The sequence below is a fragment of the Sebastes umbrosus genome, chromosome 20 (assembly GCF_015220745.1).
Source record: "Sebastes umbrosus isolate fSebUmb1 chromosome 20, fSebUmb1.pri, whole genome shotgun sequence".
NCBI classification, from domain to species: Eukaryota; Metazoa; Chordata; class Actinopteri; order Perciformes; family Sebastidae; genus Sebastes; species Sebastes umbrosus.
In genome coordinates this window covers 6026010-6040800 of record NC_051288.1, presented here as the reverse complement: position 1 = coordinate 6040800, position 14791 = coordinate 6026010, and the positions used below count along the sequence as shown (strand labels likewise).

The 14791-nt window shown below is 43.7% G+C and overlaps 1 protein-coding gene across 2 annotated transcripts in view; it reads right to left on the bottom strand.

Moving 5' to 3' along the window:
• Positions 1–491: 491 nt before the first annotated feature.
• The window catches only part of zc3h7bb (zinc finger CCCH-type containing 7Bb), a 15884-nt gene continuing 1584 nt past the window's right edge, over positions 492–14791 (bottom strand). For both annotated transcript variants that reach the window (XM_037754824.1, XM_037754823.1), the window contains exons 4-21: positions 14604–14791; positions 14236–14394; positions 13271–13411; positions 13129–13171; positions 12782–13023; positions 12226–12517; positions 11117–11175; positions 10853–10952; positions 9454–9615; positions 9110–9315; positions 8924–9024; positions 8595–8776; positions 8290–8369; positions 7311–7570; positions 7089–7194; positions 6313–6421; positions 6004–6137; positions 492–5089 (exon numbers count right to left, since the gene is read on the bottom strand). The exon at positions 14604–14791 is cut by the window's right edge and continues 10 nt beyond it. In XM_037754824.1, the coding sequence (XP_037610752.1) occupies positions 5054–5089; positions 6004–6137; positions 6313–6421; positions 7089–7194; positions 7311–7570; positions 8290–8369; positions 8595–8776; positions 8924–9024; positions 9110–9315; positions 9454–9615; positions 10853–10952; positions 11117–11175; positions 12226–12517; positions 12782–13023; positions 13129–13171; positions 13271–13411; positions 14236–14394; positions 14604–14791 (2600 nt within the window). In that variant the 3' untranslated portion in view covers positions 492–5053. The remainder of the gene's footprint in view (positions 5090–6003; positions 6138–6312; positions 6422–7088; positions 7195–7310; positions 7571–8289; positions 8370–8594; positions 8777–8923; positions 9025–9109; positions 9316–9453; positions 9616–10852; positions 10953–11116; positions 11176–12225; positions 12518–12781; positions 13024–13128; positions 13172–13270; positions 13412–14235; positions 14395–14603) is intronic.

Genomic DNA, 14791 nt, shown 5'->3' with positions numbered 1-14791 from the left:
AAAACATGATCAAGTGCCCTCTAGGGTGGCCTTATAATGGAGAAAACATGATCAAGTGCCCTCTAGGATGGCCTTATAATGGAGAAAACATGATAAAGTGCCCTCTAGGATGGCCTTAAAAGAGAGAAAACATGATTAAGTGCCCTCTAGGATGGCCTTATAATGGAGAAAACATGATAAAGTGCCCTCTAGGGTGGCCTTAAAATGGACCTCATCGGCTGACTGGGCACAACTCTGCAGTAGGTTCCAAAAACCTGTGGAAAGTCTAGAAGAGAGCAACATATTGATGTCCATGGTTTTGAAATGAGATGTACAATAATTACATATGAGTGAGATGTCCAGGTGTCCACTTTGGTCCATGTAGTGTGTATGTGCATAGGTAGATACCACAAGGGGCATTTTATTATTTGTGGCCTGACCCCTTAAACCAAACCAATATAATTGTTGTGAAATGTTGTGCTTCGACAAATGGAAAAACAGAGAAGCATTTGTTTTTTTCTAAAACAGTCCGTTTATTAAATGCTTTCAAGAGATTTGGTCCACTTATGATATCATGAACTTCCAACCAGGGAGGAGAAAAGAGAAAACAAAGTCAAGAAGATAAAACATAAAAACAACAAAATGTAAAAATACAGTACAAAAAGAGGCCTTGTTTTTTCCACTTCTTACAACCCTGGTTTCTTCATCAGAGTTGTTTGAAAACTATTCAAATAACCGATAATTTCTAACTGATTGAAAACCGATAAATTAAGATTATTTTTTTTGTGGCTGTGCGGGTGTGTGTGTTGGTGCTGGGAATCAGATGACACAAACTGCATCAGGGGGGCAGGACGATTATTACCAAAACGTCGCTATGTCTGCGTGCTTAGGCCTACACATGGGGGGAATAATCACTGGATTGTAAAGATGGAATGAAAGGCAATGACAGGTTTCTTGTACTGCAGCCACTGTAAATATTGTAGGTATGAGTAATAGAAAGTGTAGCCATACTTACTAAGCATTAATCACTGCCATTCACGTTGAAAAGGATGCAAAACAGAACCGCTAGAGGTAATTCACCCTTGTGAAATTAGTAATATTACAGATTAGCTCCGATTTGACTATGTGAGATCTGTTATGTGTAAACATAAAGCAGCACAAAGCCTTAAGTTTGTATCACGATTCGACTGCCTTTACAAACACACACAAACAGAACATGCAGCACAGGTTCCACTGGTTGTTGTTTTGTTTTCTTTCTGTGCAATTCAGTTACATCATCAGTGCCTTTCTCCTACAATAGAAGAAGAGCTCCGCCTCAAATGCTCTTTAAATGCAACAACAATACCAGCCATATTCACTATTTAATGTAGCCAAATGGAACTGTTAAAATTAAATTCCACCGTTTTGGTTATTTACCAGCGACATCTTTCTTTTTCCCCAGACAAAATAAAAGATTTACCAAGCTTCGGCTCGTGGCCGACTTTCCATCCCAGCTGCTTTGCAAACATCCTGAATGATGAATGATAAAAGAGCATTTGAGTGTGCGGTACTCTCCTAACAACTTAGGCAATCCTAACACCTTACTGATCCACTGCAAACTCTTCCACAGCCACAGAAAAAAAAACAGCTCCACCATCTCTTATCTAAATTACCTTATAAGGGTTTTTCTAAGTATTATAATAGGTATCAGGTATCATATACTGTATATAGTAAGCAGGATTATACAATAGGGGTATGTATCATCTTATAGGTGTAGTATATCGAATAAGGCGCTATACGGGAGTATATAGGCTACTATGTATGCTTTTGTTTCCGTATCTTTCGTTGCCTGGTGAATCAATTTAAACAAAAGCGCACAGCGCGGGCAGTGAGCAGCGAGCTCTGTTGGTAGGATCAACACTGAGACAAAGGAGAAACAGTTAACCGTGTGTATATATATATATACTGTAATCATCAACTAGCTTTTTTTTTTTTTTTTCTTTGGCCAGTGCCCATATAATCCTTACAAACAGAGCTCAGACAACATTAATATATAGCAGGTATACCGTACGGTGTGAAATGTCTTCTACTACTGACAACCTATAGGTAGCGGATAACTGACCTTGTAGGATTAAAAACTCTTTAACATCAGAAAGCTTCTGCTCACCGCCTCCCAGACACAGCCGTGCGCCGCCGCATACACATACGCATATTTACCGTTAATTATTATATTCATACATGGATACATATATAAAGAGAGTTATACATTGCAATTAACATACATATATCAATAGCATATAGAGAAGAAATAGAAATAAGTCAATAAGACAGCAATCATTATCGTCATCATATTCATCATAATACTAGGAGTAGTAGTAATACGATCCCTCGGAGAAGCTAATACCTGGGCTGTTCCAGACGAGGGCTCGTTGTCAACAATCCCCAAAAGCTGACCTGACATCTGCTTTTTTTTGGTTTAGCCCAGGATGGGCTGTCCGTCTTAATTCTGACTGGGCGTAAAGTCGGTTTTTAAGAGCTGGATGATTAAAACACAGCAGCCTTTGGCGCCACAACCATTTCTCTATTTTCTATTTATCCACTGAATGAGCTTTTCTACAGGTAAAATGTCTCGTCTTTACATTTTTTTTTTTTACGTTTTGCTCCGATTGACCATAACGTTCTGCCTGGTTGAGTGTATTAATGTCAGTATTTTGGGAATTGAAGTTGATTTTACGCACTGAGCCGAGGTCACTGGGCAGGAGAAATTAGATGAATGGAAAATAGAAATTGCAGCTTCTCAGATATTTGACCTAAACATTGCAGAACGTGAATGCTGCCGTGTTCCGTGCGTCCGATTTAGCTGCTGAATTTGTGAACAAAAGAAAAAAAAAGCCCTCACAAGTTGGGCGATTCAAATCAATCTGCTTCAACCGCCCTCATATAAACCCTGTCTGGAACAACCCACACAGAAGGAAAAAATTACAAAATAAAAAAATCACTATAGTCATCTAGTTCAGCGATACATGTTATATAGCAATACCTCAATAACAAGAAGTTCTTCTATGTAATCAATACAGGTTCTCAGGTTATATATTTATTAAGCTTATCCGCTAAGTTATCAATTATTATTAGTAGTATACCATTATTTGTAAATATGTATAATATGTGTGTATCTGAATATAGACAGACCTCCGTCGTGTCTCCGTCCACATTAAAAGGCTAGAATAACATGGCAACAGATATCCTGCCTCTGCGTGTGTGTGTGTGTGTGTGTGTGTGTGTGTTCGTGTTAATGTGATGTGTATAGGCACAATATGTGGTGAGAATGATTTCCCATAATGAAAAGGTTAATATTAGGAGCTACTAATAGCTATCAGGAACATAACATAATGGGTGCATATGAGGAACACAGGTTTCCATTTGAAGGCCGTGATTGTTTTTTTGTTTTTTTTAAATGAAATAATGACCCCAGTTCAACTGAAGAAGTAGCAACACGCCTTTACTTTGAAATTATCTTCAATATTCTCACAATCAACTATAGAAAAATACATTCTTAATAATCCTTTCATTAGCCATTTTCCCCTCAGCTTTTCACTCTTTAAAGTATCTTTATTTATTTAACTAATACAAACTTTAACTAATCTTAAACTGAAGTCTTACTGTCTGACTGTTTTCACAACGCTTCGGTCCAAACGGGGTCATTATTTCTTAACGGGCATCTGTGGTCTGAACTGATCTAATGCTGAGAGCAGTACGTGTGCTGCAGTCACTTCTCTGTAGCCCCTCCTACACCAGCTTCACCTCTCTGTCAGCTGCTTAGCAACAGTTTAAAGTACATGATGGTGAACGTCCACGTTGGTCGCTTTGGCAACTTTGAGCCGTTTGAGCCATGTGTACTTTAGCCGTAAGTGATTAGCTGTCGACCTGAAAGGAGCTGACGTTCAAGCGCGCTTTGATTCACCCGGACACCAGCAGCTACGAGGTTATTATGTGAGTGTGTGTGCCTGTCTGTGCTCGTCTCATGCACGGATGGTTGGTTTCATTACACAACCAGCTATCAAAAGGCCTTCTTATATCTATATAGAGAGAGAGGGGGGTCGGGGGGGGGAGCTGGCATGTTACACAAGTTTGTATTTTTTTATATACTTGCATACATTCCACAACAACAGCAACGTTTTAAATGACTAATTTCCTAGTTTTAAAGGCCCATGCAGGCATTACATTCATAGCGTTCTACCAATATGGCAGACAATATAACAAGGATGTACGACTCCCCTTGGAAAAAAAAGAAAAGAAAAAAGAAATTGCGCTCAAAATCAGTAATCTCCATAACGTTATTTTGACCCTCTCTCAATATTCCCATGAAGGAAGGAGAGTGGGATTTGGTTGATCGGCTGCTTAACGAAGAGTGTCCACCAAGAACCTCTTTTTATTTCCACTCTTCATAGTTTTCTTCAGTCTCCATTGCCATCGACAGCACTGTGGGCTTGGCACTCTTATAAGCGTACGATTAACGAGCTTCAATTTGAAATTATCACCAAGCTGAATTTTAAGAGCTGCGACCAGCGCGCCCACCCGAGAATCGTTTCAGTGCCGCGAGGATTTTTAACAAAGAAAAACAAAAGTGGCGCCTGGTGGACACAGATACTCAGTCCAAAGAGCACTAAGGAATACTAGTTGATTATATTAGTCAGAGCAAAACTAGTTGTCTGTGGAATTTCTGCGGTATAATCTGCTGAAGGGAAGAACCTAAAAGGTGCTGTGTGTAACTGCAGCATGATATTAAAACACAACGCTAAAGCTGAGTCCTGCATCTCCACTTACAAAGCCTTCTCTTTGTGTTAAGCGGTGCCTGTGATTAAAGTATCATGTGTGGAAGGGTTTCTATGTATGTGTGAATGTGTGTGTGTGTGTGTGTGTGGGTCGACCATTTTGCTGTGTGACCATCTGCTCTGACACTGCTGGCTAGATGTTAGAGGAGGTCAGACTGGCGAGACGACAGACTGTTTAGTTGTAGCTGGTGTTGCAGGCCTGTCTCTCGGTCTCTGTCTGCAGCTCAGCGGCGATCAGCTGCCTCGAGTTGGCGCGGCGACACTCAGAGATCGTCCCCGTCTGACAACCGCCGGCCTCCCTGAAACGATACACAACAACTCAGCTCATCTCTCACACTCAGGAGTTTTTTGTCAACTCAGCAAACAGGGATGAATTCAGTTACTATAAAGGCCCAGACACACCAACCCCGACATCAGCCTGAGGCGACGCAGTCAATGTTGCGTCGCCTCAGGCTGCCTTCGTCTTGTCTGACAAGTTGCATTTGAACACGCCGCAAAGACTACAGCTGACAGACAGTTTCAGGTTCACTGAGTTCTCTTTGTTCACATTCACATAGTTACACATTCACACCTGGAAGTACAAGCACAGTCTGATCTGTTGGCCACTGAGCGGTTGGGGTTAAGTGCCTTGCTCACGGGCACGTCAGTGGTGGTAATGAGGGGCAAGCGCTTTCCCCACCCAGATTTATCCTGCCGGGGACTGAACCGGCAACCTTTCAGTCCAAAGTTCGCTTCTTTAACCTTTAGGCCACCACTGCCTTAACGTACCACGTACGTTATGCGCGTGCGTGAAAGGAAATAACTCTCCACACCAGCAGGTGGTGGTAGTCTGTATCTGCCAATCTGTGTGATTTCTTTCACCGATGGGCGCCACCGATGCAACATGCTGAATCGGCCCAAAAGCCTACAACACGGTCAGATTAGAGCAGACAGTGCGGGACACACCGAAAAAACTAGGCCGACGGACGCTCATCAACGGCTCCAAACTGTCTTGACGGCAGAACGTCGTCTTGCTGTGTCAGGGCCTTAAACATGCAAACACTCTCGTAGCCTTTTATATATAGAAGATTCTGTGACCAAATTTCTGTGTGCTTTTTCTGAATTTTTCAGAACTCTTAGAAGTCAATATCTTCATCAGTGGAGAAAATAAATGTGCCATATTCACTTGATATTCAGATTTGAAATCGCTGGTGACAGCGTTATAACCACTCACCATGTTTTCTGTGTAATCTGCTGTTATGGTGACCTGCTTGTCCTCTGAGGGCGGGGACGCAACGGAGGTATCCGTGCGTCTACTCTGATTGGTGAGCTGCAGCCACAGTTCGTACATCTGTTGCATGTCTCTCACTGCGGAGGAGCGAGGGGGGAAAGAAGAGAAGACTTAAAAAAATCCAATTTGAGGAGTAACATGATGATTAAATCTAGATCTAAATACACCACCACTCTTTCGTGTGCTATATTTAACAGCTATAAATGCACTGATGTCAAAATGTAGTGGTTCTGGATGTTCCTAGGAGCTTACAGCTGTTGTTCTTCATGTACGTCCAGACGTCCCTCTCCTCCAGACTGTGAGCAAATGAGCAGTTCCCAATGTAGTGGCACTTCTTCTGCTTCATCACATGCACACACATCTGGATGAGACACAAGCAAAAGTCAAGTGTTAAAGAAGCCGGGTTTCCACCACAAGCTCCCTGGACTTTTAGTCCCTGGAACTACTTTTCAAGGAACTAAAAAGGTTATTTTTAGCCCACTGTTGTCTGCGTAAAATGTCCCGTGAACTTAATTTAGAACCTGGTTCCTGCGGGCGAAACGCAATGAGTTCCTCAAAAGGTTCTTAGTTCAGGGGAAAGTTCCCACAGTAGAAACGGGGGGCTAGAGTGAGGCCAAAAACATTGCAACAGAGTTTCCTATTGGATTTAATTAGCCAGTTTACCCCTCTAAATTGTGAAAATGTCCCTTATGTTGTTGTTGTTTATGTCGATGGCCATGATTAACTGTGTCATGGCTGCCAGTAAGAGTTCGATAAAATATATTGAGAGTCTTAAAACGTCTTAAAAATAACTTTTTCTTGTAACTAGAATATGGTAATTCTACAATTACGGTGTTAGTTAACACAGTTGACAGTGTCAACATGAAAACACTGCCAAAGACACACAGGCAGCTGCAGAATAATGACACCCATGGGTAAGGAGATTTACGACAACGCCTGTCCCCCAGGGCAAAAACAGAGTCAGCTGTACTCGGCATGTGACAGAGGTGAAGAGGTGCGGAAGAGTGAAGAGTGTGTGAAGGACTCACGTCATATTGCTGTGGATAGGTGCGGGAGAAGGGCAGAGGCCGAACAACAACCCACTTCTTCTTCTCAAATGATTTCACCAGAAGGACTCGACGCTCCTTCGTCCAGCTAAGGGGACAGAGAGACGGCATGAATTAATAAAAACAAAACGCTGTGTTGTTTTGCTGTGACTCATTGGAAACAAATGCTGCTGCGTGCATGCATGTGTGTGAGACGGGCCTCACCTGTGCCGTGCTTTGGCGGTGCAGTACTTGAGGTTCTTGTCGGGCTCGTTGACCTGTCCTTCTCTCCAGCACTGGCCGCACACAAACTTCATTTTCAGGTTGAGGGGGCGCCCTCTGCCCACCCCTGCTCCTAACCCCCCCAACCCACCCACCGGGCCCACACCACCCCCACCAATGCCATCTCCCCCTCCGCCCCCACCCCCCATTCCTCCTACTCCTCCTGCAGGTAGGCTGCTGCTCGAATGGGGGATGTGGATAGGCTGAAACACACAGAAAGAGACATATGGGAAGTTAACACTGTTTTACCGGTTTTGCAAGAATTCTTTAAAAAACGCAGACAACATTTTAATTTATTTTATACATAAATATAAGAAGGATAAAGCAGGGTCTCGCGGGAGAATAGAATGAATTTCCGTGCTCATTATGCTCTACAGGTGAAGTTCCTTCTCGGGTGAAAAGAACTGGCTGGCTCCCATGTGTATCAGGGGATGCATGCGGCTGTCCTCAGCCTGCCAGGGCTAACACAGTAAAGGCCCAGAAGCACCAAACCAACATAAGTGTATTGGAATGATCATACGAGATGAAGATGAAGAGCCTTCTGTGTGCGCCCTCTTGACTTTACTTATTGTCTTGCTTTCCTCACTTCTGTTTCTCTTCTTGCGCATTGATTCGCTTTCAGCTGAAGAGCCTATCGGAGTGAATTCTCTCACCAACGAGCTCTGTCGCCAATTCAACATGCGGAATCGGCCAGAAGACCTCGGACACGGGCAGACTAGAGACGACATTGCAGGACACACTGGGAAAACTAGACCAACAGGCGCTCATTGACGGCCTCAAACTGGCCAATGGCTGACCGTCGGCTTGGTGAGTCAGGGCATTAAAGTTGTAAACTACAACTGTCATACGGGGGGGGAACTGCCCTAATTGTTCAAAAGAAAAATCAGATATCCAACCATCTAAGTTCCCTTTCCTGTCTCACCTTCTGCTGCTTCTGTGCGTTCTGCTCCAGCCTTTGCCAGTGTCTCTTGGACTCCTGCACCATCTCTTCATGGGTGATACCTGAAGGAAATATTAGGCAGCAGCTCTGTGAAAAACCCTTTCATGCAGTCAAATGCAGCCTACATTTGGCAAGACATTATTTCAGTATTGCTAATATGGCAGACCTCTATTATTAATCACAGAAAGCAACATTATGTACTGGATTACATTTTGTTCCAGTTAAGAGCTTAATGTTTTCATTCCATTCACAATAGACAAGACGACTGATGTGTGTGTTCTACCCACCAGTATCCTGCTGCAGGACCCAGCATTTGAGCTCTATGACGGAGTGAGCGAAGGAGCAGCTGTCCTCGCGCTGGCAGCCGTAACGAACCTCATGGCGACACACGTCGAATTGGCAGAGAGGGTGCAGGGGACGCACCTTACTGTAGCGCACATTGGCTGACCTCACCACGTGCACCAGGCACCTGCAACGGACAGAGGAGCGCAATCATAGAATGTTTACAGGCCAACAGACCGATTGAAATTACATTTTGAGTGTATTTATCCCCTCTGTGTTTCATCACACTATTATCAAACCTAACTAAACTGAATTGAACTCCTATTACACTCACTTGTTGTCGTCGAACGGGTGTCGAGCTGTGAGGTTTGAGCACACTGCTAAGTTTTCTTTGCTGCGCTTGCTGATGATGCGAGGCTTACTGTCAAAACATTCCTGTTGTAAGAGGAAAGAGATCAGTCTTGTTCAAACGCTCCAAAAGTGCAGGTCTAAAGAGACCAAAAACAGACTGTGGTCTCACCTCACAGAGGAACATGAACATGCCCATGTGGAGCTGCAGCAGTCTGGTGACGCTGAGCGCCCGTCTCTCTGTGCTGCCCAGCGGATCGAACAGCAGCTCTCGGCTCAGCGCGCCCTTCCTCTCCTGGGTCCACACGTCAATCTCCTCCTGGCAGTAAGCAAACGTACAGTTCTCCCCGTACTGGCACTCCTGACGCTCCTGCACCTCTGTGGGACCCAACGAGAGAAAATGTTCAACAGAGTATAAACACAGAACTTAAACTCCATTTAGCTTTGTTCATTTCCCAAATTGATTTTTCCACCGTCAACATACATTCAAGTATTTTATTCATAATATATACAAACCTTTACAGAGTACAAATGCCCCCAGGAAGTTGTTGCGTGCAGGCCTTGGCCGGATCCTCTTCCAAGTGGGGTCGTCTGTGTTTCTGAGGCGGCACAGCAGCACGTCCCTCTTGCAGCGGTGTGCTGCCTCCGGCTGATACTTGTAGTCCATCACTCGTGGACCTGTGAGCAAGAGGAGGAAAGAGAAGGTTAAATTACCCTAACTTTAACTTTTATAAGATGAGATACATTATGTAAATGATGTTGCAATTCCTACTAGACAGTGAGAGGCAGATAAACACGTTTAATGACTAAACAACCCTTAAAAACAGTGCTGAAGATATTTCACATATAAACACAGTTAGTGTGCTAACAGAGACTGCAATGCTGCAACATCCCACGAGTGTTGCACGGTATACCGATACTCGAATTTTATCGCAATACTCAGCCTGTTAAAGTGGTACGATACCCTAATTTATTAGTACCAATACTTTAAGAATGATAGTGTTTTAATACGAGCCGTAAGTTGCGTCAATGTGCGACAAGTGAAGTTGAAAAGAAGATTAAAGCAGGTCATGAATCTCTCGCGGGCTGCACAGTCCCGCTCTGAGCTGGTGTCTCTATCAGCAGAACTCCCTTCAACAAAGAAAATAACAGCGCGGCTCTAATTACCGACCTAATGTAGCCATAACATGGCAAACACATAATCCACCAAAGAGCATGTGTTAAAGTATTATTTTACCGTGTGTCTCTGTAACATGAAATGGACGGAGCGGAAAAGCAAGTGACATTCTCTGCAAACATCACTTCGACACAACACAGCACTGTCTACAGTTACTGTGGTGTCTTCCTGATTTTAGCAGATTTTCCCTCATCAACTTCTCAAAGAACTGCATCGGAATTTATTATCATTTTGTGGGTTTTGTTTTGGAAGCCTGTCTTCGTCTTTCATGCTGCTGTACCACTCTCTGCCTTAATTGTTACTAATGCGGTGACGGGGGCGCTGTTGTACAAAAATATGACTTATCACTTACTCAAAGAGTTTAATGTCAGAATCAGAAAAACTTTATTGATCCCGTGGGAAATAACAGTTAAAATAGAGATGAAATCTAAATATGTCTACATTATCAAATATAAATGAAAAGTTAACCAACGAAGAAATCACAAACTCAAGTATAGGGGACATCAGAAAATAATTTTAAGTTACATGTTCTGTCATCTATTGTTTCATTACTTTTCCTGATGTTTTGTTTTTTTGCCGTGGTATCGTTTCAGTATTGATATATTTAGGCAGGGTATTGTATCAGTCAGAATTTTGGTATCGTGACAACACTACATCCCACTGTAAACATTTGTAAAAAGGTAGCTATTCAAAGGCTATAAGGAGAAAGTGAGTCAGGAGTCGGCAACTTGAACCAACCTATGCGGCTGTAACAGGCATGACAGGCCTGACGAAACTCATGTGTGGCTGCCAGAGGATTCCTGGAGAGCAGAGACAGGTTCGTTCCTGCTGGACCGTTCTGAAGAAGGAAGAAGGAAGAAGAAGAAAGGGGCATGGAGATGTGACATTAAACACAAAAGACACATAGCTGCATTGTCAGAAATGGCTGCTAATTAATACAAAAAAAAACGGCACAATGTAAAAGCAGTTTGTCCTGCCTGTGTGTCTGTGTGTGTTACTCACTGCATGTGCAGAACTGTGGTTGCGCATTCCAGGGATGAAGCTGTGACACACTCGTCCCCCTGAGGACCACAGACACAAGGACACTGATGTCAGACACCATGTTGTAATGGTGCTGACTCACACTGTCTGCTGATGACGCACATCTCAGGTTAAAGCCGACTCCCTATGAACTGTGCTCTGGTAACTGAGCAAAAGCAAGCTAACATATTGCACTGAGTCAAAATGTGTCTACTACTTCAGTTACAAGTAGATGTTTTTTTTACAGCATAGCTGGCATGCTTATCATTCCTCTGACACTATCAACATCAGCACTGTGTGCAAAGCTAAAAATCTACATTCATTTGAGCAATAAATTTGAGTTGAAGGTGCACCAAATCATTTAAAAACATGAGTAACAAAGTGAGTCCAATTTCCAATGTAATTCTGGTGTTGCTTTTCCCTAAATTAGATATAAACTAGGGCTGTCAAAGTTAGCGCGAGAATAATGCGTTTTGTAAATTTGTTTTAACGCCCCTAATTTCTTTAACATATTAACGCAACCTGCGATTTTTAAGTTGTAGCAGGCTTAGTTTTAAAGCTAGAGTGAAGATACTGGCATCATATGAACCTAGAAAACCATTGGTACCAACCATGTCATACTAGCTTATCGAGAAGGAGGCTAAATAACGCTCCAAACTTACGCTAAATTTTGGCGAGGAAAAAATTGCATGGCCATTTTCAAAGGTGTCCCTTGACCTCTGACCTCAAGATATGTGAATGAAAATGGATTCTATGGGTACCCACGAGTCTCCCCTTTACAGGAATGCCCACTTTATGATAATCACATGCAATTTGGGGCAAGTCATAGTCAAGTCAGCACACTGACACACTGACAGCTGTTGTTGTCTGTTGGGCTGCAGTTTGTCATGTTATGATTTGAGCCTATTTTTATGCTAAAACATATTTGCCCACTCCCATGGTGAGTATTAAATACTTGACAAATCTCCCTTTAATGTACATTTTGAACAGATAAAAAATGTGTAATTAATTTGCAAATAATCTGGATTAAATATTTTAATCGATTGACAGCCCTAATTGTAAACACATTAAGATATAAAGTCTTTGCTCACCAGGGAGAGTGTACTCAGACAACGAGTCCAGTCCGCCAGAGACTCCTGCCTTCCCTTCTTCATCCGTGGCCCCCGTGGGGAAGCCTCCCAGAGCGTCCTGCGCCTGGGTGGAGCCCTGGTCCCGCTGGGCCAGCGGCGAGTAGGTCTCCAGAGGGGGCATGTCACTGATGGATGAGCTGAAGAAGGCTGGGGGAAGCTGGGGCGACGGGGCTGGGAGGTTCGGGGAGTACGGCGGCCGTAGACCCACCGCTGTGTTGGGGAGGTTGGTGGGGATAGCACCCTGTACTGGACTCTGGACCAGGAGACAAACAGAGGCGAGCATTACTACACGTAGAGGGCCTAATAATACAAGTCACCCCTACTAGCAGAACATGCTCTCCTTTGTTATTTACCTCTCTGCCTTCCCCTTGTTTAAAAAAATATTACAAAAAGGCATTTCTAAATTTAAATTGAGCAAAAATTACCAAAAAAACACACGTATGTGCTGAAATTAATGTGAAAATAAAAACAATTCTGGCACCACAGTGGTGTACGATTGGTTGATGCCTTCATTCACCTCACTGACTTTACTGGGGATGCAGTCCAGCAGACTGTCCAGCTCGTCCTTGATGACGCTGCTGCTGCATTCATCCATGTGCTCCGACACGGGGACGGAGTACGGCATGGGAGGCAGGCCCTGGCTGCTGGGGCTCTCCGACAGGTCGGTGCATGGGGTTACCAGGGGGGACGCTGGGTCGTCGCTGACTGGGATGGGTGTGGCCAAAGGAGCAGGGATGCACTGCGCATTAGACAGGTCCGCTGAGGGAGGATAAAAACAGAGATGAAGATAAGGAAATTAATATGGGTAACAGATGGGAGCCTGTGTAGAAGCAGACATGTTCAAGGTGGGCCAGTTTTTCATACATGGTCCAATGTCACCCAGAGATTCCAGCCCATTGGAAGACATCTGACAAAAAAAAGAGAAAGAAATAACAGACATGATTAGCATCTCAATCAGTCACCGCATTCCAAGTATGTAGCTCTACACTGCGACAACAGCACCCACCTCTCCTGTGGGTGGGGAAGTCTCCCCAACACTCTCTCCTTCTGTGGCCGTGGACTCCGTCTGTGGGCTGACGTAAGCCTTGCGGCCCTTAAGGCCCAGTTTGTTGGCCAGATCCTGAGCCAGCTCACTGACCTGCCTGTCCTGGAAGATGAATCACAAAAAAGAGGTCCCACTTACCAGGAATACATTTCATTCACACAGAAATTCACTATTCTATTCCAAATCCGCATAAACAAAAGTGCTCACCATCTCCACTAACTCATTTCCTGAGAGATAATCCTATATTTAGAACTAGATATTTAAAGGTGCAATTGAGAACATTGATTCACTTCACAAGTGGTTGCCAGTTCGTTGCACACCCTTTCATATTTTATGGTTGACCAGTGGTGACAACACATGAGGAGTTAAAGTTGTAAGGACTATGGCTGTTGGTAGTTGTTGTTGGCTTTGCTTAAATATGTCGAATAGTAATTTTATGGGTCATTGTTGTTCGAACGATGTGTGCCAACGTCAGGTGTCACTTGTTGCCATGGTAAATATGCATGTATTCTGCAGCCTGATGGAGACACCAGCGTAAAACTCAGCCATTTATCTGTTTTTTCCACACTAAATGGCAACTTGATCGCTGATGACACAGAGGTACCACGTGATACCAACATTGTTATACTATTGGCTCACAAGCCTTGTTAGAAGTGGGAACCGAACATCAGATATCTTCCACAGAGAAACAAAACATTAATTTTGGACCCGTCGAAATTTTTTAAATGATTAATTCACAATCATATTTTTTATAGGAAAAGCCATACTTTTATTTGACACTTTTCTAAAAGCTCTGTGGATGTATTATTCTTTTTAATTATTCGTCTACATAAAAGTTGTATCAATAAGACCTTTAAAATGATGTGGGGGGGGGGGGGGGGGGGGGGGGGTAATTTGTATTAATATTTTCAGTGTTGTTGACGTACGTGTGGTGCTGTGAGGAGACACTTGGTTCCACACTCGTAGGCCTCTCGGATTCGTCCCAACTCCCTTAGACAGATCGCTTTGCGGTACAAAGCCCTGCGACTGCCTTCTGACACACACAGTGCGCTCTCACAGTCCTGAATGCCCCGCTCATACTCCCTCTGAGGCCGAGAAAACAAAAGATACACAGTAAGAGCAAGAAAGGCTTTGGAAGTTAAGAGTAATTTTACATAGAGCAAAGAGAGACATGCACAAGAGTTAAACCGAACCTACAAGAGAAAATCATTGGTATATAATCCGTATAGCGTTTTCTATTTGTCCACATGAGCTTCTGCAAGTGACATATCCCCTCTTTCCCCTTCTCGCTCACCGTCTGGTAGCAGGCAGCAGCCCTGTTCACGTATAGGCCCTCCAGCAGCTCGTGTGGGATGACGAGGGCCTCGGCCTGAGCGTAGCGGGCAACGTTGATCCCCTCCCCATACTGCTGGGTCGCCTGACGACAGTCCCCATCTCGGAAGCAAAAATTGCCCTCGTCCAACAAGTTACATACCAACTGGG